Raw genomic sequence first — 27,928 nt, forward strand, 5'->3', positions numbered from 1 at the left:
ATTAACTCTGTTATTGTCCTTAGAGAATAAAAAAATTGAGTCTATAAAACACATATCACAGTCTCTAGTCTACCAGCTGTATGATTATCTATAGTAAGTCTAGATATAAACAGATGTTTTGACTTGAAAAGCACTTATCTTTACAACTCAAGAATCCCTGAGGAAGTTTAATCTTGTTGATTTAAAGCTTTGGTTCTTAACGTCAGTTTAGTAGTTGGCCAATTTTACCTCTTAACTGGAAAAATACTCTTCTATGGACATGCTAAAAATTCTTTAGTTAGAATTACTAAAATTCTTTAGTAATAACAGCTGCATATACAAATTACTGATTTGCCCATAATTTCAACAGCCCAACTGAAAAGCCACCATTTCAAAATGAAGGTAAGGAAAACACAAACATACATGCAAAATCCCCAACTACAAGGCTAAAATTGAGAACCTACTTTATTTAATCTATACAAAAATCACCCGGTTAGTAGCTTTAATACAGGAAACCAAAATCTCCATAGCCTAAAACATTCTGGTATGTAGCATTTTACTATAGTAGTACTAATAATATTGTATATATATTTTAAATATATTATATATAATTAAAATGCTTTGGGTTTATGTAATGTATATATTTAGTATATATTGTTGTTTTATACTTATTTAAATATTGTTTGCTATAGTATATATAAGATAGCATGGAAACTACAGATAAAAAGAAACTAACCTTCAAAATCTGAAAAGCTGTCTTGGGAAAACACCTTCTTGTTCTCCACTCTTCAACATCTGCATCACAGTCCAAAAGCTTGCGGAGGAGATAAAGGTGCTAAACACAGATCACTATGCCTGCCTGGTAAGAATTAAGACAGGGTCATCCATTTCCTCTTACCACAGTTCATATTTATCAGTCTGTTAATTAATCAGCAGGTTTTCTTCGAGCATTCTATCTAACATGCAAGAAAAATTCCCACAGAGATAGTACCATCTTTGTCTCCTGATTTCTGCAAAGGGAACTGATTACCTACCACCTGGAATAGAGGATACCAGAATGGCAGTCAATAAAGCAATACGTTCAATTTCATACTGCAGCTATTTGGCTCCCTAAAGTACCCACTCCGGAAAGACTTTCTGTAGAGAGAGCAGCTCCTAGAGAATAATCTTGCATCAGAAGTAGGGATTGACCAGTGTAAAGGTTCCCAGGCAAACAGCTGTTCCTGTGCATTATATACTGACACCACCTCAGATGTCTTCTAGAAGCTATCCTGTCTTCTTTTCCTCCTCACGTCCCTGTTGATTAATCAAGAGACTTGAGGGTGACCTCAATCACAAACCAACAACTTCTGCTTAACACGCACAAAAAGAGAAGCATGCAAGATGGGGAAAAAAGAGAGAAAACAAACCTTGAAGAAGTCCTGCTTTCTACTCCGGTCTGCCAGCATTAGGCAGACGCCAGACCTTATGGAAGAAGCCTTCCTTCTTAAACTACCAGCATTACTGTATTTGATCTCAACTTTCTCCTCTGCTTCCCCCATCGCTAGGCCAGGAAGCACTATTCCTCTTTTGCCTTTTCTCTCCAGATGAAAACCACTCCCCAAAAGCTAAGGTACAGAAGCAAAATGGCAACTTGGGGGGCCGGGGGCAGAAATCACAGGAGAACACCCCTATCATTACAGATTATAAGCCCTTTAAGGTGAATATTGTCTCCATTCTGGAGGCTGCAGTGGTGTTACAGCAGGAACAAGGTATTAAGATAAGGCATTCCTTAATTCACTAGCTGTCTGCCTTCTTCATAAAGGTGCCTAAAAAAAAATTTCCTTTGTGAATTCACTGAACTTTTTGAAATTATCAACATGAAAGTTCCATTAGAAAGTGGGATACGCTAAAATACTTTTTCAATATCCTTTAGTATTTTAATAATTGCTTGAAACATTTTTTTAATAGAATATTTTATAATAAGCAGTTATTTACAAGGTCTTTAAAATGGTGACTGGGTGCTCTTAGCAAGACTTCTGATTATGATGGGCTTAATTTTTTTTTTTTTTAGTTCTAGAAGAAACATGAAAAATTTATCAATTGAGAAATTTGCCTTTTGTCAAGATTTGCTGACACCCAATCAGCAGTAGTACACTGCAAGGCATTCAAGGTTACTCTAGCTAACAACCAAGCATAACCAAACCCAGGGTCTTTACTGAACCAAGAATCCAGAACTCAGCAACTGTACTTAAATAATACCAAGAATAACTCGCACAAAGCACTAAAATAGCGTTATTACAAAAACAGTTAATCCTGTTGGGAGCATTCAGCAGCTGCATTCTTTAGAGTCAATTAGTTAAAAAATCTAAGTCTTCATAATTGAGGGAACTCTAGATTTTGCTTTTTGGCCACAGACGCCTGGCTGGCAGAGGGCACTGGGAGGAATGGAAGCAAGCCAGTGCCACAAAAAGACTTCCACTGCCTGAACAGCAAAGGACCTCTTGCGTCCAGGGAGCACAACTGCAAAGACTACTTGCCTTCAGAGTGAAAGATCAGCTCACTACGTGTACAAAAGGAATGACAATCGCTTGGTTCAATTTCTACACCCGATTCCTGTGCAACGCCACAGAAGTATTACTGGAGAATCACCTACACGTTATGACTTGGAGGAACACCTACGGAGTACTGCTTGTCTGCATATCATGATGGACAAATAAGGGGGGTTTTTTATTTATTCAAAAGGTTTAGAAAAGCAATCTGAGCAATCTTCTTCCCCCTTCCTTGCTCTATGCACTGTACATCCAGGTTGGACATGGAGCAGTGTTCCCCAGGGCTCAGTACTGGGGCCGGTCTTGTTTAATATCTTTATCAATGATCTGGATGAGGGGATCGAGTGCACCCTCAGTAAGTTTGCAGACGACACCAAGTTGGGCGGGAGTGTTGATCTGCTCGAGGGTAGGAAGGCTCTGCAGAGGGACCTGGACAGGCTGGATTGATGGGCCCAGGCCAACTGTATGAGGTTCAACAAGGCCAAGTGCCGGGTCCTGCACTTGGGTCACAACAACCCCATGCAGCGCTACAGGCTTGGGGAAGAGTGGCTGGAAAGCTGCCCAGCAGAGAAGGACCTGGGGGTGCTGGTCGACAGCCGGCTGAACATGAGCCGGCAGTGTGCCCAGGCAGCCAAGAAGGCCAATGGCATCCTGGCCTGTATCAGAAATAGTGTGGCCAGCAGGAGTAGGGAAGTGATCGTGCCCCTGTCCTCGGCCCTGGTGAGGCCGCACCTCGAATACTGTGTTCAGTTTTGGGCCCCTCACTACAAGAAGGACGTTGAGGTGCTGGAGTGTGTCCAGAGAAGGGCAACAAGGCTGGTGAGGGGTCTGGAGGACAAGTCTGATGAGGAGCGGCTGAGGGAACTGGGGTTGTTTAGTCCGTAGAAGAGACCGAGGGGAGACCTCATCGCTCTCTACAACTACCTGAAAGGAGGTTGTAGCGAGGTGGGTGTCAGTCTCTTCTCCCAAGTAACTAGCAATAGGACGAGAGGAAATGGCCTCCAGTTGCGCCAGGGGAGGTTTAGATTGGATGTGAGGAAAAATGTCTTTACTGAAAGAGTGGTGAAACAGTGGAAGAGGCTGCCCAGGGAAGTGGTGGAGTCCCCATCCCTGGAGGTATTTAAAAGACGAGTAGATGAGGCACTTAGGGACATGGTTTAGTGGACATGGTGGTGTTGGGTCGATGGTTGGACTGGATGATCTTAGAGGTCTTTTCCAACCTTAATGATTCTATGATTCTATGACATCACTGAAAAGAGCTTCCACTCCTGCTCAGGTCTGGATGGGGAAGAGCAAGACTTTTCTGAGGCACTATTGCTGTACTTGCAGAGCTGAATCAGTTCATTAGATTTCAAGAACAGTCCAACTAAACTAAAACTACAATTTTGTGTTTATACTCTTAAACAGAGAGTTCACACACTTCCAAAGCATAGGTGGTCCTAATATTTTTCTACTGTATGTGTGGAAGTCTCCAAGTCTCCGGAAAATTCAGGCCAGCCACCTTCTCCCTTTCATTCCATTTTCGTTTCAATCTTATTGACTATGGAACATACAGTAGCAGTCATTAAGCTACATTTCACAGTTTATGGTTTTAATGGTTTTGCAACATTAGATGCACAACACATTTTCAAGCATCAAAAACTAGGCTTTGCTATCTAACATTTCATAAAGATAATAAAAGTTAATGAGTGCTCATGATCTATGATCTGACAAGACATCTGTTCTGTTCTTTCCGAGATAAAACACTCACCCTGCCTTGTTCTGGCACAGTGGGAGAGAACAAACATAAACCAATTAATCATCCTAAACTATAAGCTATATTAAGTTATAGTTTCTCAACAGGCTTTTCATACCCCATTGCTAATAGGGCACAGGTGTCCTAAAAACAGTCTTTCAATGCAATAATTAAATCCTGCTAACTTCACATGGTCAGCTGCAGCAGACAGTACTGTTTACCATTTCAGCAGGAAAAAAAAAACTGCTCAAAATGAGCAATAACAAGGTTGCTATTTACCAAGAGTTCAGTATCAAGAGTTCTATTCCCATTTTCTACATGTTTTCATCATGCTTTTTTATTACAGGAGTATTTTAACAAAATTTCATTCTGACCTATCAAGGGAGTATTTGGTACAAATATTACAAGAAATACTACAAATACTTCATGCGGGACACAAGTAACATCAGTGTGGGGAAGGAAGGAGTAATCTGCTTCTGAACCATTTGTGAGGCTGTAACAGGGAGATCTGTCATAGGGAACCGTTGAGAACATTAAAATTCTGCGCTCCGTTACATTTCAAAACCAGTTGCCGACCATTTTAGGAATACTGTTTGAGACCATATTCAGCTTGTTGATACCTATGTCACCTACAGTATAATAAAAAAAGTATAAGTGCAAAAAAGAATCTGATTCTTTTTTCCCCTTCACTCAGCGTTATGGTATGACATGTTTTGGACACTACGCAGGAGTACGCAAGGTTTCCATTTCCTGCAAACCGCTGTATCTTACCATGAAACAGAACATGTGAAATGAAAGAAGGAAAAAACAAAATCACAGATTGTGTGGTCGTAAATGAACAACAGTATTTACAGTAAAACCCTCGGATAAAGATAAAATCCCAGTTTACATGCAGAAAACAGAAATACATAATTCCTGACAAATACCTTGTATTGCTCAAAACACTGTCTTGCAATCAATCTACCTTGCAGAGGCACACCAAGCAATAAGCTCTATAGCCAGGGACCCAAGCACCGCCCAATTGTGCAGAAAAGCGAAGTATTTTTGCTAACTGAAGGATCCAGGATAACTGGGATTTAACTCAGCTAAACCCCCCACAGGCTCAAACATCTAACCTATCTACATAGTCTAAGCTTCCTAGAGCATGCCAGACAGGAACAGCACCTCTCCACTGACTGAAGCAGTAGTTTAACCAGCTTTCACCGGATTGTTCTGCTGGAAGAGTCTGCTCTTTCCGCTAACTAACAGCGGTATTCTGCTATAAGATGCAGTCACAAACACTGCATAAGAATTTAAACCAACATTTATGCATACGTGTGCACAAACAGAACTGGAAGAGAAATAAAGCTAGGAAGTCTATGTATAAAGCTTAGCCCAAAGGAAAATTACTGTGGCACCACTGAATCAGATGATCCACAGATTTCTCTCTCACACCCCCAGAGAGGTTGTGTATGCTTCAGATTAAAATAAATGAAATCTGAAAAAAACAGCACCAAGTAAGCAGCCTAGACAGATCAGCTGGTGAACAAAGGCTACACGTGTATTAGCACTTAATGTAGGAAAACATGAATGGATTAGTAGCAAACAGTTTGTGCTGAGGACCTGAACCTTAAAATTTACGTGTTTGGGGGGTTCACTATGCCTGAACTCATTTACTAACTCTTCAGATCAGTTAGGTCTTGCAGACATAATTAGATGTTCATCTGTTAGCATTTGGCACATTTTTGGATCATGTTTTTCTGTTTAGTTTCACCTGGAGAGAATCCAGTTTGCATTCTCTGCAGCAAAAGCATGATAAGCAGGGATGACCCGATTAATTTAAAGAAGAAAAAACAAACCAAACAAACAAAACCACCACTCCTAGCCTGAACCAAAACAATAATGTAGACCTACCCTAGGGTCCCTAAAAAGCAGTTATGCAAATGTATCATCTACCCCAACATGTCCAGCTACTTATCATCAAAAACACATGCTGATGAGCCATTGCTATGTATTTTTTACATATTGAGTAATATAGTCTAATTTTATACAAATTTTGACATGAGATTCTATTATAGTCTTGCCAGTTAACCTCAGTAAGCTCAAGTTCCTTCCTTGTGCATTTGCTTATGTCCATCCATCGCTTTGACTATGCCTTCTCAAATGCTGCTTCCATGACAATTTAAGTTATAGTAAGATGAATAAAATCCTGGGGAAAAAAAAAGGATAAACCACCCACAAAGATACACAAACTTGTCACATTCAGATTCTGGTAAAAATACTAAAATTTAATAATACCTTTTGAACATACAATTATGTCAAGGAAAGAGTAAAGGCATTCAAACAAATGGATATAGATCTTATAGTATTTACAAATTCTAAACTGCAACTTGACTATAAAGTCACAAATACTTTAAGTATTTAGTAGAATAGAGTGTAAATTCTAATATAAATTAGATATTAACTTCATCTGTTATTTTTTCCAGTGATAACAGTCTTATCTTTACATACTATATACATTCAAATACTAAAAAGTTATAAAATTTTATTTCTGTTACTATGCAAAGAAATGGAAAATACATTAGATCTGTCTTACTGTACAATATCCAAATCGAACTTTCTATAGTGCTCTCTGCAAAAATAAACGGCACTTCCACATGCAACAAGGCATAAAGTACAAGTCTGTCCATTAGGAGTATGCCATCTGAGTACAAAGTAAACTAACACACAAATGTTATTCAACCATATAGTTGAAAATCAAAAGTAAACTGTGGAAAGAGATTCTGACAAACTTTCTGATTCAGACTGAAGTAATAATGAAAAGCATGTAAACTGATTTCCATACAGATCTGTCGTTTTAAAAAATGAAAATACAGAATACTGAGAAGTTTGTTGTGACGGTATCAAAGCTACTTTGACAACACATAATGGAGGAAAAGCCGATGATCCTGTACGAATTCTGAAGCCCAGCCCTGCCGATGGGCTGCAGTGTCTAAGCTGCTTTTCTATTGACAGTTTCCAAAATTTCTTCTGCCACTCTGAATTGCACATCAGTAGTCAGATGAGTTTTCTAGACTTCATTATGCCATCGTGTAACCATAGCTTCCACAGTGCAATGCCACAAGAAGCCTGTCCTTAAGGATTTCTTTACTTGGGTATTCAGGTAACTTGAGCATGTTGATACTGAAAAGAAAAGAAAAGAGCCACATCACAGTTTGGCAAGAAACCCAACGGTAAAGTTTTCTGAATGAAAACCCTGAAGATGTCACATTTATGGAAGAAAACAAACCTATGCTGCATTATAGTACTACTGAGCATTCAAATATATTACAGGAAATTAAGGGTTTTTTTCACTTTGTAATATTTGTAATACAATAATTTACCTTTAATATTCCCCTATTAATCCCACTGCCTTTAGTAAAGCAAAATGACGTAGTAAACAGTGAGCAAACATAAAGTAACATCATCTGGGTTAAAAACCACCACTTTCATGTTGGATAGTGAATACTCCACAAACTGCCTAAATTTTTTTTTTTGGCCTTTTAATCAAAATAGTCAAAAGAACTGTATTTTTGCTGTGACTGACATGAAAAAGCCCTGGGTTTAAGATACTTCAATGAGACTAGTTAACATACCATGTGCTTGATGTTGGTAAAAGATTTGCAGTATATGGCACAGCAGCAATTGTAAAATTTTGCAATCCACTGCCACCCATTATATGGGCAAAGCCACCATGAGGCACCCTGGAACTGAGAAAATTCACAGAAATTAGACCATTACAACAATGTCATAAGCCAAAAGATATAATCTATACCCTGCAAATACCTCCTACTGCTAGTAATTAGACAGTTACTAACACTTTTATCAAGGTTCCCCCTTTCTTACCCATATCAAAATTCTCATCGTGTAAATGCTTTTAATTACAATATTGAGTTACGCATTTGTCCATTTACATTAGGCATCAAATTGTTTGAATGATATTTCAGAGAATTGTGTTTGCAAAGAGGACTCATTTCTACAACCAGTTTTATAACAGAACGTTATCTCAGTTTAGGCAGACATCTATGGTTATTTATATTTACAGTTTAAGAAACGCATCATAAAAAAGTTTATTCTCTGATTACTAACCATGGGACAATTGACCAAAGTGTTCTTGACATGTCTTTTCATTTACTACTTCAGACCAAATATTTCAAGTAACTAATAAAACCACTACATCAGTCACACTATCGCCCAGTGACAACCTATGGCAAAACCAGAACACACTAAAAAAATCACGAGCATCTTCAGGAATGCATTCTCACTTAACCATATTACTCATAGTTTTTTTCCTTTTACCAATATATTACTCAAAGATTACTGAAGGCGTAAATGGACAATAGCCCTGGAGTCTTCAGAGTCCCTCCCTATAATTTTTAAAGTAACACAGACAAATAGAATAAAATTCAGATATTTTTATAACATCAACTTAAGTTGGAATGCATTACAAGGTAACATGTTGTTAGCACAGCCCTCACACTAAAAAAGAAAAAGTAAAAAAAAAAAACCACAACTATGATGAAAGGACAAGGACTAAAGAAGTTGAATGTGAGCCAGCAATGCATCCTTGCACCAAAGGCGGCCAGCAGCCTCTTGAGCTGCATCAGGAAGAATGTCACCAGCAGGTTGAGGGAGGTGATCCTTTCCCTGTACTCAGTGAGAAACATCTGGAGTCCAGCTCCAAGCTCCCCACTACAGGAGGGACAGGGACATATTGCAGCAAGTTGAGCAAAGGGCCACAAAGATGATAAGGGATTGGAGCACCCTACACAGGAGGAGAGCGAGCTGGGACTGCTCAGCCTGGAGAAGAGAAGGCTCAGAGGAATCTGACCAATGTATATAATTGCCTGAAGGGAGGAACAAATAAGATGGAGCACAAGTCTCAAGATGAAGCACCCAGTGATGCCCAGCGATGGGACAAGAGGCAATGGGCACAAATTGAAATCCAGGAAATTCCATTTAAACATGAAAAGAACTTTTTTACTGTGTGGTGGTCAAACACTGGAACAAGTTGCCCAGAGAAGCTGAGGGGTCAGCACCCCTGGAGACAGTCAAAACCTGACTGGACAAGACCTTGAGCATCCAGCTTTAGCTGACCCTGATCTGAGCATGGGTCAATCTCTAGAGGTCCCTTCCAACCTCAGCTATTCTGCGATTTTGTAGCTAGCAAATAAACAATCTGATAAAACAAAACAAACCTTCTATAAAATACGTAACAGCTGTTAGAATTTTGGATTACAGGTACTTACATTAAAAACAATGCTCTCATGTTCACAAAAATCAAAGTGACTGTAAAAAACCAGGAGCAAGAATGGAAAAGAAGAATGAAGTAGAATTTCCACTCACAGTAAAACTACTTGGCAGAAACACTGAAGAGTAAGAGTTGCCACTGCCAAATATTAAGGAGCTAGGACAGATGTCACAGTAATACTTTCTAAACATACCTTTAAGAGTATCCAACACATAAATCTGTATCAGCTAGCTTAATGACAGCAACATTGGGCATATGGTTCTAGCACTGGTATATAAGGCAACCACTATGGAGGGAAGTACTGATTATTTGCAGCATACTATTTCTGACATACAAACGGAATTGTGCTCACAGCCACGCTTCAGAACAGCTGTAAAGATTTTACAGCGGTATTCTTTTATACCATGGTTTTGGCTCGCATTTCTAATACAGTGCTGCCTCCCCTGCAGTGACTTTTTTTTTTCCTTCCGATGAACCAAGAAAATTCCATATTCAAATCAGAAATAAAACACAGACCTAACTGTTGAAAATTTCTCCAGCCCACTATTAGCTAAAAGTTTTTACAATTTAACTTAACTTATTAAAATGTTTTTCATACAACAGCTCAAAATCGTACAGTATGATCAGGGCTTTGAACATTTAAAAGTAACAGATGGCTGCCAACTTATGCCTCCAAGAATTACTTTTCTTTCCAAGCAAAACACAGCCAATGTAGTAAAGAAAGCCTTCCAAATATGTGCAAATAAGATCACAAGATCTTACCTCTCTTACTGCATGTGCAAATAGATTTCAGCAAGAGCAACAATATGATTTCATAGCTTTGGAAACTTCAACACTATTAAAATGTTTACGTTTACATCTGAATCCTAACTTTTCTACCTATTTTTCCACTTACAGATTTTGCATAAATTTACTTGAAATGAAAACAGTGTAGAAGAGATACTTTAAGTCAGTTCCCGTATGTTTTGTTTTACTTTTAAAAGTACTCATATATATATGTATCTATCTCACATTTATCAAATATGCTGAACTTCCCTTAAAATAGCATATAGCTTATTACTCAACAGAAGCTACAGTCCCCTAAGAAGTTAAACGGCAATCCTGATACCTGTAGAATACCAATAAAGTAGAATTTATCATAAGCTGTCAACAATTCCCTCCAACTGTTAACTAAAAACCTGATCAAAAATTGGCAATGGATAATTAACAATAATTTAGGCAAATACTATTATAAACACCAAACAGATCAAGGTGGAGGGGAGGGGAGTAAAAGCATGTGGAATTGGCAATACCATCTCAAGCAGCTGTCAGCAGAGAAAAAGTAGGTGGTGCACAAGTAAACTTTCAGATCCCCAACACACAGAATCTGCTGTTCAAACATTGCTCACGACAATTACTTTACTGTTAAAAGGTGTCTCAAAATTGGTATTAATGAGGAATGCAATCGTATCTCCACTGAAACTACCAAAGCAAGACTTCATTACATTGAAGAGAAAACGGTGTAAGAACGGGGGAGGAAGACAAAAGGTGAAGTTTAGGAAATATTTAGAGATGTCAGAGAAACACCAAAGACATACTCATAATTTTATTTAATTTGCTAAATCTAATCAAAGACTATGAAATTAAAAGACAGAATAGTATCACTTCACACACACACAAAAAAATGAAGTAAGTAAATATGCAGAAGAGATTAAAGGGAAATGGAAAAAAACAATGAAAATTTTGAATGCAGCCTGCCAACCAGTACACACAGAAACAAAATTCTTCACTAAGGAAATGTGACGCCTTGGGTATACTTTTAGTGCACAATTTTACATAAGATACTGGCCTGTACTAGACTAACTGGTGTTTTAGCTCACAGACAACTCGGCATCTAGATCTTCCGTGCCCAGAAACTAGGACTGTCTGGGGATTTATGTGCAAAAATGCCAGCTGCATACCACTATTAGAGGTAACTTTCAAAGGTTAAATTTTTATGGAAAAATATACTTATTACATTTCAATCACTGAAGAAAAAACACAATGGGTTCCTACTAGCTGATACAGAAAAAAACTAAGCAATTTGTTTTTAAATTCCAGCCCAGAGTTCTTAAAAGACATACCAAAAATTTCTTTCCTACTAACAAGAAATGGATAAGAACAAGTCAGTATGGGATTTGTGACCAAAATGAATGGTGTTCAAACACGTATTAATCAGACAACATAATTGTTTACTTGATGGAAAGCATCCCTTAGAATCCAGTAGATTATTCCAAATGTCATGAGAATAGTGAATGCCACTTCAGTATCATTTAGAATGTTTTAAGAAGCATTTGAAACATGACCTTACATCTTAAAAGATCCTTATTTGCTGTCTAAATTTAGAAATGGACTAGTCCACTAAAAATGAAAGACTAGCAGCTGGTGTGCAACAGATGTGCAGTTAGAACTGCAGGAATCATTTCTGCAGAGGACAAAAAGAAAAGATTGATACGCACAGAACTAGCTTCTTAAATTGTCTGTAATCCCTAAAAACAATGAAATTCATAATAAATCAAGTGAAACTAATAGAATTTTAAGACCGTGGCATTTGATGATACATCCGTGACTGAAATTCCTTGGTATAAAAGACAAGGTTTGATGATCTTAATTTGTATTTTACCATTGCTTAACCACAAAATTTATAAAGAGGTCAACTACTCTACTAATCCTAGAATATGAAGGGAATATCAAATTAAGAAGATGGTGTGATCTCTACCTGCCACCAGAAAAAGACACGGATTACACAGCTCAGGTGCCACATGCATACCTATGGATCCACTTTGTAAAATGTCTGTATATACAAACTCGGCAGCTCATGGAGGCATTTACTGCTCAAAACCTTCTCCCACTGCCCCCAAACCATAAAGGAAATAAGTGGCTTTCCCTGAAGAACAACTAGAATTTAGGACCAAAATCCTATATAAAGCAAACACAGTCTCACATAAGGTTATATCTTCACTTGATCTTGACACACTGCACTAATGTTAAATTCAACTCAGCTTTAGGAGGAGGATGTTCTGTTTACACTTACTGAAGTGATACCTAGTTATCTCATATATTAAAGCCTATATTGATTACTGGAGAAGCCAAGAGCCACATAAATATGCAACAGGAAGAAGAATATAAAGCACAGTTAAATTCACTACTGCCTGGTTAAAAATTGCCTGGGACAGCAACAAAGGCCTCCTGCACAGTAGTCAAGTATAATAAATAAGTAATCAATCATTTTGCTGGCGATAACAGGCAGCAAAAGTATTAACACACACTTTGTCTACTTTGATCAACATATAGAACACCGAAGTACACAAAACAGTTTCTAGTTAGGTGATCTTGTATGGTAATCTGAACTCTCTTGACTTATTTGAGAGTATCCAGACAATACATTTGTTGTTACAGAAGAGTTTCTCACCTGCCAGTAACGAACTGTAATAGTAATACTCTCTCTTCCTGAGTTAGTTCTTCCACAACATCCCAGAACCACTAAACAAAAAATAAGTTAGTTTGTATTTTCCATTAAATACTTGCAGTACTTTAAAAGATAATGGTAAAACAATAAATGGAATACTTGTGTGTTTGTTACTTAAGTGATGGAAGTTTTCATATGAAATTCATACATAACTAAGTCACTTAATATAGGAATATAGTATAAAAAACCTCCACAAATTTCAGCCAAAACAAGCTTCCATAAACACACACAGAGAATGACAACAACAACAGCAGCACCTTTTTTTGAATTAAAATGCAGTAGTCTACGTTATTAAAAAAATAATTTTACCTGAATAACTTGGTCTCCTCTCTCATAGCCACTGGTGTATTCTGTATTTTTTAACCAATCATTCACATCAATTTCTGGCATACCAGACAACAAAAGCTCCTTCAGAAGAAGCACACAGATTGTGATTAGTCCTCCTGACTAACCATTAATTTCAAGTGTTTATGCTATTTTAAAAAGTAATGCTTTAAGAAGTATAAAAATTGCAGTGCTTTTTCTGTTTAGTTGCAACCTTATGGAACCTATGATTTTTAATACAAGAAGATTCTTGAATTCAGGTACCTTCATATGATCTGTTTAATTTAAGCACATAGTATCAAGAGATAGAAATTATTGCCAAAGAACCTAAAAGAAAAAAGCTCTGAGTTTTGGCATGAATTGAGACAAAACCTGAGATGCATTGGTTACAGAAGATCAAACCACCACAAAAACTTAATGGAATTTGATTCTGTGACTCAGAAAAAGTAATAGACAGCATATCCTTACTTTTAAAGAACTTCTGTCCTCCTGAAAGAAAATATGAAAAGGCTTAAATGCCACAACACCCTGATTCCATTTTGAAATTACAATTTAAGGCATTTATCACTGGCACATGAAGTTATCACATTCCAGGAAGATGGTCATTCTAAGTAATTAGGACAAGCAGGAATACACGTAGTGAGATCCTCACTGATAGATGCCCAGGAAGCAAAACCAAAGTGAAAGATACAAAGCGTTTATTTTGTGGGTACTGAGCTTTACTTCTACATCATTACACTACTGATGAAGTATGCTGAACAAAGAATTTTAAAAAGTATAGGCATTTCTGCTTACCAGTTCATATTCATCAAAAAGCTGGATCAAAGATGGTGGAATGAACATATGGAAGCCTTGTAAAAAGGCATTTATCTGAGGCTGAATGGCTCTTGTCATTCTAAGCTCTGTGACAAGCTGGACATACTCAGCCTGCAGCAGAGAAAGTGACATTAAGACATACAATAGCAAAAATACACAGTGCTCACGCAAACTCACACACACAAATGCAGTCCTCAATACATTATAAATCTCATCTACTGTAAGATGTTAAGACTCCCTATGCATTTTTCACACACAGAAGCAACCCAAAATAATTCAGAAGGCCCTTCAGAGTTCAGAGCCCCTTCTGCTCTTCCCCTTTCCTTCCTTCCAAAGACAATTCCCAAACAGAAATGTTTAAATATTAACACAAACCAATCAAAAAACAGGGACTTGGACTAAGATAAAGGAAGTAAATAAAACTTAATTTGTCATGCCTGCATCCAATGCAACCACCATTGCGATCATCTAAGGACATGAAGATGTCCCTGCCCACGGCAGGGGGGTTGGACTAGATGACCTTTAGAGGTCCCTTCCAACCCAAACTATTCTATGATTCTATGACAAACAAGGCAATGATCATAAAGAAAAGTATTCTATTAAGCAAACTGACATAACTCAGGAAAAAGGGTAAACTTCTGAAGGAATATTTGTGAGCCAAAAAGTTTTCTTGCTTTCCCCCTATCTCTGGAAGTCTAACAGAATATATTACTTATCCCTGAAAGCTTTGTTGTCTTAATAACAATTTCAATTTTTAAGAAAGTCTTGAAAGTCTCCTCAGTTTTTAAAAAGGAAAAAAAGACAGAAAAGCATTTATACCATAACCATGTGAATAGACAATATCATAGTTTGCATGCTTCAGAGATCTGGGGGGGTCCATCCCCTTTAAAAGATGCCAGTTAGAAGAGGAATCCACCAGAACATTGCTTTTGTTGAAAACACAAAAACCTAGGAGGCGGTTAATGGAGGAAGGTTTTTCAGAATGAGACAGACAAAAGTGCCTACATTAAAGCTGTATAAACATGTCTCATCTACCCTGACAAGACTACGCAAGTCTGAAAGTTTCTTTACTCAAGAAAAGAGATTTCTACTTGAGAACAAAATTAATTCCTAGATTATTTAAGGTACTCGGTTTCAAAGTAATATTTTGACTTCCTAATCATGACTTTTAATAATGAAATCATGAAACATACCTCCCAATTAAACCATCTCAACTATCACCTTCCTTCAAAAGACAATAATCTTACAGAAATACTACCTTGATTTTTAATTTTAAAAAACATTAACCTAAACTTTTAGGTTCTGAACCTACACAAAAGCAACCAAGCATTCTTTCTTTCCTCCCTTTCTGAAAAACAGAATGAAGTATGAAGCATTTCAAAACAGAAGAATATTCTTCAAAGGCAATTCCTTTCATTACAGACGTATAGAGGCGTTGTCATTTGCTTTGCAGTTGGAAGATATTTTTAAATGTGTTACCACCATTGTATTAGAGTGAGAAGACAATTAATTTGTGAAGTGCTCTGAAGAGGAACATTACCTAAGCATATCTTCAACTGCAGAGCTGTTCCCAAAAATCCAGTTTCAATCTAGTAATCTCCCTAGGTTGCTTCTGCTGTCAGTGGAACTAAAGACACATCCCTTCTCTAAGGAATCAGAGGGGTAGCCAAAGGAGATTAACTGCCCTAGACAAAAGTCAGCCTCTGTGAATACATCTTATGAGCTCTAGGAAGAAATCAGAAACTTTAGCAATATCAGGATTAGCAGTAGTGTTAACACTGGTCTTTAATGATCAGAAATACTTGTTTGACATCTCGTAAGTTCCTGTTACATAAGTTAGGCTATTCAGAAAACAGGGTTGTAGAAAGAAAAATGACAATCTTATTTAAAAAAATCTATTAAAAAACCAACAAACTTATTTTCTGCATTACAAAAATATTTACATCAAACACTCATTATGAGAGAAAACAGTTGCTGAGCTTTAGGTGTAACAAGAAATGTTTTAAATAGCCTGGAACAGCCGAGTATCCTGACTATCAGCACTGGCACATGCTGAAAGACCTGTACCACAGAATTTACATAATATATGCCAGTAAAAAAAAACGGTCAATTTGTTTTTCCCTCTGTTCACTTCATTTACATTTTATTCCCTCTCAGAAGCCTTAGGAGCACATTACAAAACAGAAATACCTACATAATTTCAGATCTATATATGCATTCCTACATAGCGCATAAAACGTACAATCCAGCCTTCTTTTAAGAGGGGAAATTTGATTGAACACACATGAGACAGGCATCACAAATATGATGACAAAGTCTGGTCTGTGTGAGGGGTTGTTCTGTATTTTCCTTTGAGGTAAATCAAGCAGAGATCACGCTTCCCTGATTTCACAACCCCATAGACTGCAAGACGAGGATCAATGTTCATTATGATGTTCAGATTCGGAGAGCAGCTCCATTCCAAAGCTGGTTGAAAAAAATATGTAACTTTTTACTGCCAAACAGCACAGCCAGCTCACAGACAGACAAGTCCTGGGAGGACAGAGAAAGCCACAGGATTGTGGAGTTTTGCACCATTTTTTAAAACAGCATACGGTCAAATTTTGTCTAGCTTTAATTTTATTTTTTCCTAAAAAGTTAGTAGAAAGCTGCAAAAATATACACAGCAAAGAACAAAGAGAAATGCATAGCACAGACACAGGAAAAAGCCTGACTTTTCCCTTTGAAGTCTCCCCATTACCATGACAAAAGGCAGTTGAACCACTACTATAATCATACTTCAGTTGGAGCTACATGGACGCTCCAATTGCAAGACTGGAACATTTGCATCGTATGGACCCACAACCATTCACCTATTACACAGTTGATGTAGAAAAAGAAAATTCCCTCGCTCAAAGAAAACAACTTTTTACAAACAGCTATTACTACCGCTCCTCAATGGGGCATTTACTCTCTTTTGTTTTGATTTTCAATATGAGGGAGATGGATTGTTTGGGTGATTTGGGGGGGGGGGGGGGGGGGGCGGGGAGGCACTGTTTTTGGCATGGGGTTTTTTGTGGGTTTGTTGGTTTGGTCGTGGGGTTTTTTAAGGAATAAAGATTCACTCAATTTTATTTAAAAAAATGCTATCCTTTGAACAGGTAATCTGCTAGTGTGCATACACAGCAAATTCCTTTAGAAGCTGAATTTTCTTCTCCCAGAGGTATAGCAAATACAATGAGTTTTAAACAGTGATCTTTTTCTGCCTTTTCCTGAGGAATAAAAGAAAGCTCTCTCTTGTAGGTAAAAAAGATGTTTTATAAAGCAAAGTAGACACTTTCCTGTTTAACCTGTTCGAACTGCTAAGCTAAAACATACTGCAAAACCACATCACATTAAAGAAATTCGGGAAAATCCCCAAATGCCACTAAAACACAGATCTACAATTTTCAACAAATCTGGTTCACCAGTGTCAAAAAAAAAATCAGTGAACAAGAGACAGTGCCATCTTACAAATGTTCGTTGACTTCACATTTTGCAGCTTCAAATTCAAAAAATCAATTAATATTAACAGTTTCAAAGCTACCACACAACAGTCATCTGTTCCTTACCACCTTTCAAATAAAAGCTACACAAACTCCTGTCCTCTCCCTGCCACAGCTGAGGAAGGCTGATGAGCTAGAATGGATGCATCCGTTCTACACATGTTCAGTCACCCTTTTTAGTCTGTGCCCCAAGTCAGAAGTTCACAGGGCAATGTAAACTACTAAAGACTGAGGGTATCCTTGTGTGGGCAAACTTCTAATTTCATGCTAACTGATAACAGTTTTTAAATAGTTGTCATGAAACCACAATTTATGTCAAGTACATCTATTTTATATAGAGAGAAGCTAAGACTGCCCAGAAACAAGAATCAACATCCTTGCTTTCTCTGATAGGTAATAAAGAAACTAATCATCCGCTGCCTTCACAATTAGACTTGTTTTACCATGTGTATTCCTTCATGAATGACTATATTGCAGGAAACAGTGCAGAATAAGGCTAATAATACGTATTCCTGTTATTGGAATGACACTCTGCATTAATGAAAATGAGGATTAATCATACAAGAACCCAGTGCCAATTGCTCCAACCCAAACTAAAGTTTTGTTAGAACAAATGCTGACACCAAGTGGCCATTTACCAATACAGCAGCTGTCTACGTGACTCGTAGAGCTGAATGAATACTGTGCACACAAAGCAAGTTAGGCTAGCTCAACACAAATGAAAATCAAAACAAAGACATAAGGATCAAAAGAGTCAGTGATAGAAAAAATTGCAGGTCTACCCATGACACTTCTGCAGTTACTCAAAACTATCTAGTGGGTAACTGCAGAATTCTATTAGACCGATGTCTATCTTCATTTCTAGATCATTTTTTAAATCTGGCTGCATTTTTCCATATTCGTTTTTGAACTAATGCTGCAGGGAACTCAGGGACTTTCCAAGCTGTTACTGCTAAAGTAAATTAAAAAGGTAGATTATTTCCATACACACCAAGTGACTTGCAAATGGCTGAAAAAGCTTGACACAGTGAAAGGCTGCAGGAATTATCTCTGTTACTGTAGAGCAATCCAGTGCCACAGACTGCCCTAGCAGGCAGCGCACTTTGCAACATTACCTACAATTTTACTTTTAGCAATTGCTACTGTTTTACCTTCCTGGTATATATAGCCATGACTTAACTTTAGGAATATTTGTAACTTTTAAAATAAACACTTCATTTAAAGTTGATCCTATTTTCTTTCCAAAAGTTCTGTCAGAAAGAAGAACCTCAAACCTGAACACTTGGAGATTTTAAATAGTACTATTTCTATCATATGCTAAGCTAGAAAAAAGGGGGAAGAGTGTTGACAACTTTTTTATTTTGTGTATTTCCTTCAAAACGGGTATACCATTTATGCTTCCAGTTATTCAGAAAGTCAGTCCAATTGCTTTTCTTCTCTCAACTTCTGACTAAACCTGTATACTCACCTTGTTTTCCTGTGTTACAAGTATACTTGCACCCCCTGGCTTCAGTGGCACTTCTTCCATTGCTCCAAACACATCAGTCTCAACAGAGAAGGTCAGCTCTAAACCCAGATCACTGATATCATTATCTAAAATCCACTGCAAGTTCTTTGCATACTCTGGATCAATAGATGCTACATCCTGATAATTTACAGGTATACCTAGAAAAAACAAAGAGACAAAACCCCTCAAATAAATAGGATAAAGCAAAAAGGGTTCTAACTTAATATATGGTAGAAGATTGCCCTCTAGAGAGAAACCAGAATAATGCAGTAATAGGAAAAGGGAAAAAGGGATTCACCGTTACTAACTACAGCAGAACTGTACTTACTACATTTTAAAAGTATTAAAGAATCACGTTTCCTCTGTATGTTTTTCTTCCCAGTGAAGCAAATGGCATATCACTTGAGCAACAACAATGTGCACAATTTTAGCTCGCTAATGGATTTCAGTAAAAGCATCTAACCATAAAGAACATACAATGTTAAATGAGTTTCCTAAAAAATCTTAAAGTTTTCTACATAACTTTTAGAAACCCAAATATCATATTTTTCTGTACAATATCATCTTTTCCCAAAAAAAATTATTTAGAACTGGGGGGGGGAAGACAACTTTTCTGTACTTAGAGAACTTCTTCGCTCTTCAGTTTTCTTCTTTTTAATCGTTTGCTATGAGACCTACTATACAATTGAAAAAAATTATTTATAGGAATTTTACATTTTCAAACTGAACTTGCAAGTCATTTAGAAGCATTAAGAAGAGGTTTGCTAGAAGTTTGACTTTTATCCAAGTATAGAAACTGCTTATTTACAGCCCTTTCACAGAAATGGCACTCGAACAAATTTGAGCAAATGTGCCCAGAACAAGGTGACCCTGAGTTTGCGCAAGAGAACTACCTTCTTCATTACACAAGAAAGCAAACCCCAATTGCTTTAACTCTGTCATGATAAATACTTTAACTCTACCAAGACAGATAAATACCTGGGAAAAGGGACAGGGGGTGAGGGTGGTAGTAGGTTTACAGAAAAGCAAGTTACCGGGAAGTACTCTCTTTGCTTCACCATCTTCTGTGCATTGTGAAGGGTGCCCGTTATTAGAAGTCTTAGCACGCTATGGTCTGCAGAAGCAGTACCCCAGAGTAACACAAAATTCAAAGGTTAGCAGCCGGTGCAAAATTTAAGTGCAAAAACTGTTACAGTAGCTCCCTGGAAGAGCTGACTAGTGCTGAAATGGTGTGTACACAAGCTGTAAGGCATTGTTTTTCTAATAAAATCAAGCAACGCTCCAGTTTAAGAGAGGGATAGGTAGTTTACTAATGAGTTTTCACTGTCATCTCTCTCTCAAAAAAAACCTAACAATTGTCTAGTAGTTTCTAGAGGACTTCCACTTTTGCCAACTAGTAAGCGTATGTGCATTTCACATATGAAATGTGGAAATAATGATGTCTCTGAGGGATATAAGGAAAACATGTGGGAAAAGGAGACTGAAAAGTAGGAATCAGACTCCTTTAGAGAAGAAACTGAACTGGAGTGTTACAATGAGACTACACTCGTAGTTAGCACGTTGTGAGACCAAAGCACTAAGCTCACTCATTTGCTTGACAGATATTTTACCAATCAATAGACTCAAGCCAGACAGTTATAAAGAAACTCCGTCAGATTTATCAGGACAAAATTTGAATCCCATGAAATACTATGTATCTTTCTCTTGCTATACCCTAAAGGCACCTGTATTTTGAAAAGGAAGAGAAATCTATCTTAGCATAATTGTGATAAACAGGTATTTCTGTGCAACAGAGAACTTCAAAGAGATACTGCAAGTAAGCTTTAAGACAAGTTCAGTAAGTATTCAAGGATTTAAGGCCTCCAGCTCAAAATACACTGACCCAGAAATTAATTTTTACTTTTGTTTATGCCATTTCAAGGAGTATTTTCTATTATACTGTGAAAGAGGGGACTTAAGTCTAACAGCAGATAGCACAGCCAGGAATTTATCTGCTACGTGTCTTTGTGGGTTGGAGGTAGAAGTTTTTTTTTCCAAACAGAAAAGTAATTGGCTCCTTCGAAAAAATACAAAGTAACTGGACAACAGCACTTAGTGAAGCTATTTTCTCCTTCCCTGTTTAAGCAGAAGGCAGACATACAGGAAGTTTGAGAAAAAGAAACCTAAGAGGCCTTATTAACTTCTGACTGTACTTCTGTCTCAGTTCTACATCCGTAATACAGCGCAGCCCTAATAAACATGAAGACCTATGGAATCATGTTTGATTTCACAGCACAAAAAAAATCACGCAAGCTACATATCTAACATCTTATAAAGCACATTAGTTGTGTGTTACCCGGGTCATCACTTAAGTTGGTGATCTTTCCTTGCCTACGAGATATTGTCGCAGAAAGATCTCAATTCAGCACAGTGAAAAAAGGTGATGCACCCACCTGAGTCTCAAAAAAGTAGCCACATTTGTTCATACAGGTTTCGGCTTCTAATTAAGGCACTTCCACATCACGTTTGTTGACTAAAGAGAAGAGTTCCTTTGAAAGAGGTTCACACTGTTCCTCAGATACAGGAGGTCTTACCACACAACTGGTGGATTCAGTGCCATCAACAGGAAAGGCTACAGAAAACAAGGATCTCAGTGCAAAGTGAGAAACCAAAGGAATGGAAACGGGCTCAGGCTTCGAAAGATTTCATACTCCATTACTTAAGGCCTGACAAGTAGCTGAAGGGAATCTCTATGTCTGTAACCTGGTAACTTGTATTTGGCATGAACAGCAGTTAGCATAACCCATAGCTGAACCTGAAACAAAAATAAAACAAAAGCCCCGCAGGAGCATCTGCTGCTGTGCAACTTGGGTTCCTTGAACAAGAAGGGAGGAGATACACAAAGCTGAGGGAAAAGGCCTTGGGAAGGTTTAAAGAAACCACTGTGATTGAGGCAGAAAAAGCAACTACTTTGGGAAGCGGAGGTGTAATTTTTCCCGTTCTCTGTGTCTGGTAAGTAACAAGTGATAAAAACCTGTGAACCTTTTGAACTTGAAGTTGAATGTGCATAAACCTCTAGAGAGTTCCAGGATGCCTGTTCAACAGAATGACAAGACCTTACTAAGAGGGACTGGTGAGATCTTACTAACAGAGACTACACACTGCTGTTTCGTTTGCAACAGTTACTCTAGCAAAATGAAAAAAAGAAAAAAAGAGTAAATCATAGGTCATCTTGTCAATTCAGAAACTGACAAATCCAATATATAATCACAAGTCAAACTAGAAAAGAACCCAAATTCATTAGGAGTCATTTCCAAAAGAGGTGACAAGGGCAACACTTGACTATTCTCAAGGTGTCACTGAATAGCAGAAAAAGATGGTTTTCTCCTTTGTGAATACATCACATGGAGATTAGCCTGTGTCATTCTTCTGCTCACAGAGAGGAATCTCTATGTCAGAGGCCAACCCTTACATCAGTGCCAAATTGTGCCACACAAAGATATGTCTACTTTGGAACCGCTTTCCTATGTGAAGATCAGTGACTAGAGAAGCCCAATGAGGCATTGCCAACATGGTGCTGCTTCAGATTGGCTTTCCTCCATTGCCTCTTGCCCAGTACACAGTCACTCTCCTGTGCAGCAGAAAGCAGTACTGAAGGAAAGAAGTAAAATGAATCCCTTTGTCAAGAAGATCTTGACAAAGATGACTGAGCCTGCACCATCGACAAACTGCAACAGTGTTCCCTGAACACTTTCAGGGAAGAGAACAGTAAATCTGAAGTTAAGAGTTGATCTGTCCTGGACTCAGCAAACATCACAGGAAGACTGTAGGTAGACAGAATGATTACAGAAAAACAGAATGAGATGCAAACAATTCCTTGAAAAACTTGCTAGGTCTAAAGTAAGGAGTGGTTCTTGAGGAAAAGTAAAACTTCGATTCAAGCTATCTTATACTTCCAAAGATTAAAGAATAGCGCTTAAACACAAAGGAAATTCTGCATGCAGCAACAAAGGAATTTATGTACTTAGAGGAGTAACAGGAATGCAAAGGGAATTTACCCTTCCATCACATCTTCATGCAAGAGGAAAAGTTTTTCATGACAATGCAGAACAGGGGCATCATGTTCGACAAACAAGGGGCACAAAGGTTCTCAAAGAAGAGCGGAGAAGAGCCCTAGACCACAGATACCACCAGCTAACAGTGGTCCTTCTCTATTAAATAGAAAACTTACATTTTTATAGAGACTTCTGACCAATCCTCCTGAATGCTACAGTAAGCGTATGAATTAGTAAGTAGTATTTGTTGGTGTGGGTAGACAGGGAGGTTCGCAACAGTATGGATTCACCTTGCTAAAACATTACATGACTGAAGAACTGCAGGCATAATTAAGAATGCCTGACAGATTTTTGCCAGAGTTCATAATCATTATCAACTTTGTAAGTCTGTCCTAAGTTAACTAGGGAACAATTATTTTCATTTCTCAAGAGTGACATCACATGGCAGGACAGATGAATTTCACAACTGTGATGCAAAGAATTGCATACACCACAAAAACAATTGGCTGCACTAGTCTGCCTTTCAGACATTCCTAGTCAGCAACGTTAAAGACAACTAAATTATATGATTATGCTTTAGACAGATTAATAATGCCTTCCTTGTTTTTAATTTAAGATTCATATTCAAATATAAATTGAAAGATTAGCTATTTTATTAAAAGTTGCTAACTGTATAAAGTTCCCACATAGTTTTGCTAATGTATTTCTGTATTTTGCAACTATAACAGTTCCCAGGAGAGGCTCAGACTGGAATAGCAATTACTGCCATATTATGTTGTGACTCTGATGTACATAAAAGATTAGCAAGACATTCATTTCCAAGACTTTTTCACTTTTAACACATACACACAAAAGTAAAAAAGGAAAAGGTTTACTGCTCAGACAACTGATATGACTAATAAACAGGATTTTAATAAAACCATACCAAGAATATGTTTGTAGAATGACCTCGTGAAGTAGATGTTCACCAACTGCCTGTGATTCAGAGCGAGCCCCAGGATCTGGCCTGCAAAACGGAAGTAGTTCAAATGATCTGGATTTACAGAAGAGTTGCTGTTGGGCTGGAAAGTTGTTCCTATAAAATAAAAGGATTATCATGTTTCATGACTTTTTTTTTTTAAGTGAAGTTCGTATTTATCAAATACACTAAAGCATCTGAAACCACTGAAAGAGTTTTATTTTGGGGTTCTGGAAGATTGTTCGGGGTTTTTTGTTTACACCAAAAAGACATCAGAAAGAAATGTATTAGAATGTAATGACATCCTATTATTACAATGATACTGCTTAGCCACTCTCCAAGGCACCACTCTAAAATAATTATCATCAACATAAGGGTAATGACAATCTGCTAAGTTTCATCCTCCATCTTACTATATTGCTATGTGCATTTTTTGCTCACTCTAATGGGCCACGCTTCTATCAACTTGTGAACAAGCTCAAAGGAAGGATCAGAATGCACCTACTTCCTTTAATCTGGCTCCAGCCAGATGCAAACAGGAGACAGTCCAGTCCTGGTCTCCTTGGAAAAGACCACCTCAAACAGACGTCCCTGAACTTTTCCTTTTAACTTTCAGGAACTAATCTATGCCTCTACTGCTGACTGAATTCCTTGCCACTTCTCAAGACTTTGTAAGGTGGAAAGCAAAACATTTATCACTGATGATGATGTGAAATCTTTTATGGATAAAGATTTGCTTTATATGAAGCACCCAAAAGACAAAAAGTCAAACACAAGGCAGACCTGTGGAGATCAACATCTGGGTTTACCACACAAATTAACTGACTGAATTTGTGGATTTCTAAAAGGAAATAAAGGAATACCTCCACAGTTCCCTTGCAGATGCAGAAGAAAGGAAAACACTTTTAATACTGTTCTCAAAGTGCCATGTCCTCCTACTACCAAGCAGAAATACCATGGATTCATCAAAACCAACAACTCGCTCTCCTCTTACAAAAGAGAGAAGAAAATCAAGGAAATTCCAAATTAAGAAAAAAATTTCATCTGTAGTTATAAAAAAAGTACAATGAATAGATGACTTCTCTCTCTATATATGAGATCAATTCTGTCAGTGTTACTTGTAAAAAGTAACAATCTTCTATTCTGAAACCAATTAAGTGACTTTTTTCTTGGATTATAAAAATGCTTTTATAAAAGACGACACCTTAAAATTAGGAAAAAAAAAAGGCAGAGACATACCATCAGCTGACTGGGTAAATAAGGCATAATCTGGGTTAACTATTTCACTGGATAAGATATCAAACCATTCACGCACCACACCCTGTCCCTGCATGTCAAAAGAATAAAACATATTAGTACATAGAACTTTCACTGCACAAAGTTACACTGAGTAACCACATCTTTCTTAATAAAGTATAAAAGTTATTTTAAATTAGGATTTGGTTCAAAACAATACTTGTGAAAGAATTAATATTTCCATATATAAATACTATAAAGGAAAACCATGACATTTTACCCACCATGCCTTCTTCTCCATGAAATCTCACAGCAATCCCCTGCTTTAGTTTTGCACAATTTGCTTTAGACACAACTTCACAGCTACTCCTAAAAATAGAATCTAAATACAAAGCACCAATTAATTTTTTATCTTAATTCATTATATTTCAATGTATTTCAAAGATATACTAATTCCATTTATAACACAATACCTCTGTGAATCAAAAGGATGTCATTTTCATTAACAGGCCTGTGCACCATGTCCGAATCTGGCTGCCCAGCATGCAGATGTTCATAGAACCATTCACAGCGATCTTTAAATGGCTACAAAACAAGGGGTAAACCATATTATATAGATGCATTCAACTGAATAATTCCTCTCTCATAAGCATGACTGGAAAGTGGTTATGCATACTTCTCAATTCATTTTTGAGATGTGCAGAGAGTTACTCGGTGCTACCTCAATATGCTATACAGTATTTTGGGAAGAGGAAAGGACTAGACATGCCCCTGAGTACTTGCTGAAGTCTGGTATGCAGAAAGACTGGACCACCAGTTATTCAGAAATAGCTATCAGAGTTCACCGCATAAGAGAAAAACAGCACAAAACTTCTTCCAGGGCAGGGGGGGAAGGAATCTAGATACGAAGTCAGTCACTGGCTTCTGTAACACTACTAACCACAGCTAAGCACAGAAGCACGAGTGACATAAACAAGTCGTATTTGTAGTAAAGTTCATTGGCAATAAAAAACAGCCCAAAGGAACCAGAAAACTTCCAAAGCAATTCCTAGGTGAGAAGGTCCTAGCTTGTTTGACTCGGTATTTAGATTGACATTTTGCAGTTCTTCTGAGACGAGTATGCCACAAGTATGGCCTCTCTCATCTATCATGATTCACAGCACGTACTTTTAGTTGATCTAACAAACAGGGTATCAGTTCTCAGGGTCTCTTCATTATTCATAGGTAATGAATTTCAAAAACACACATTTCAACCAAAGAATGAGTAAACAGTACACATACACCATGTCCTAAAAATGAAACTGGATTACCAAAACCAATGTACATCTAAAAATAAGCGCACGGTACAAATAAAGCTTTTGGAACAGACCCTCCACAATTATTTGGGGGGGAGCGTTCTGGTTGGTTAGAGGAATTTTACCTTTGTTTTCAACAAATTCTGTCTTTGACCAAAACAGTTTAATGTAAGGAACCTTTCTAATTGAGAACAAAGCAAAAGTAAACCAGTGTGTGCTAAATGAAGGAGTTCCAAATAGCTCATTATTGCCCAAAGACCATCTTCATTTGTAATAAAACAAATACACAGCTCTGTCCCTGCGCTACGCATAGACAATCATAATCTTTTAAAGGTAAGTGATGAAAACATAGCAGATGCTTAACACTACTGTGTTATGTAAAGCAGCAGACTTCCATATGGGGGTTTGCTCACTAATTTTTTCCACTTAACTACACTAGCCTTCCCTAGAGTAACTCTTTAGTCTTGAATTCATGTCCCATGTTAAACTGAGAAGTGAGTTTAGGTTATGCAAGACTTCAGGATTTTACTCAAAAAAAACCCAAAAGGAAATGGTATGAAACAGAGCAAAGGGTAACAAGACAACATGATGTTTCACTGAAGGAGCTGCCGCTAATTAACGATGGCCAAATCAACTAATAGTGGTGTATTTATCTTCTGGTTTGTCTCAAAATGTAAGTCAATTAAGAAAAAAGCACAGCATTTTAAAGCTCAATCTATTAGATGTGCACAAATAGATTTAATAATAGAAAGTTAACTCTGTTTAACTGAAAGTTGGACTTGTAAGACATATTTAACATTGGTCATCTCAAATGGACTTACACATGTATATTAAAGAACTAGAAGTACAGAAATCTGGCTGCCACGTTTAATCTGATCTTTCAACATCCCAGATTCAGAAGCACTGGAGGTCCCACTTAGTTCTTCCATCCTCCCCAAATGGATTTTTTTAAAATATTATTATTTTTAAACAAAACATCCTCTTTATATGCATAGAAGTTGTAACTAAGCATCTCCTGACATTTACCTGAGCTTTTATGATGTGCATAAATCTGGACATTAGTTCAGGACACTCAAGAAGAAAATGAAAGTGATCAAAAATTATTTTGGGATTTCTGAAAGAAAAATAGGTTAGAAGCCTGTTAGTCAGAGATCTAATATAATGCTTCATGATACATGAAGTCTACATAAAGAGACAATGCAATTAGTCATACAGAAGAGTTCCAACAGACTC

The 27,928-nt window shown here is 37.5% G+C and overlaps 1 protein-coding gene across 6 annotated transcripts in view; it reads right to left on the bottom strand.

The window, feature by feature from the left end:
• Positions 1 to 6,466: 6,466 nt before the first annotated feature.
• HACE1 (HECT domain and ankyrin repeat containing E3 ubiquitin protein ligase 1) overlaps positions 6,467 to 27,928 on the bottom strand; it is a 56,886-nt gene continuing 35,424 nt past the window's right edge. For 4 of the 6 annotated variants that reach the window (XM_076333309.1, XM_076333307.1, XM_076333306.1 and 1 more), the window contains 11 exons: positions 27,722 to 27,809; positions 25,874 to 25,985; positions 25,685 to 25,782; positions 25,404 to 25,491; positions 24,132 to 24,281; positions 19,134 to 19,330; positions 14,121 to 14,252; positions 13,311 to 13,409; positions 12,945 to 13,015; positions 7,860 to 7,973; positions 6,467 to 7,407 (listed from right to left, as the gene is read on the bottom strand). In XM_076333309.1, coding sequence (XP_076189424.1) covers positions 7,305 to 7,407; positions 7,860 to 7,973; positions 12,945 to 13,015; positions 13,311 to 13,409; positions 14,121 to 14,252; positions 19,134 to 19,330; positions 24,132 to 24,281; positions 25,404 to 25,491; positions 25,685 to 25,782; positions 25,874 to 25,985; positions 27,722 to 27,809 — 1,252 coding nt within the window. In that variant the 3' untranslated portion in view covers positions 6,467 to 7,304. The remainder of the gene's footprint in view (positions 7,408 to 7,859; positions 7,974 to 12,944; positions 13,016 to 13,310; positions 13,410 to 14,120; positions 14,253 to 19,133; positions 19,331 to 24,131; positions 24,282 to 25,403; positions 25,492 to 25,684; positions 25,783 to 25,873; positions 25,986 to 27,721; positions 27,810 to 27,928) is intronic. The other 2 variants (XM_076333308.1, XM_076333311.1) reach the window with 2 other exon arrangements.

This window comes from Aptenodytes patagonicus, chromosome 3 (assembly GCF_965638725.1).
Source record: "Aptenodytes patagonicus chromosome 3, bAptPat1.pri.cur, whole genome shotgun sequence".
Taxonomy (NCBI): Eukaryota; Metazoa; Chordata; class Aves; order Sphenisciformes; family Spheniscidae; genus Aptenodytes; species Aptenodytes patagonicus.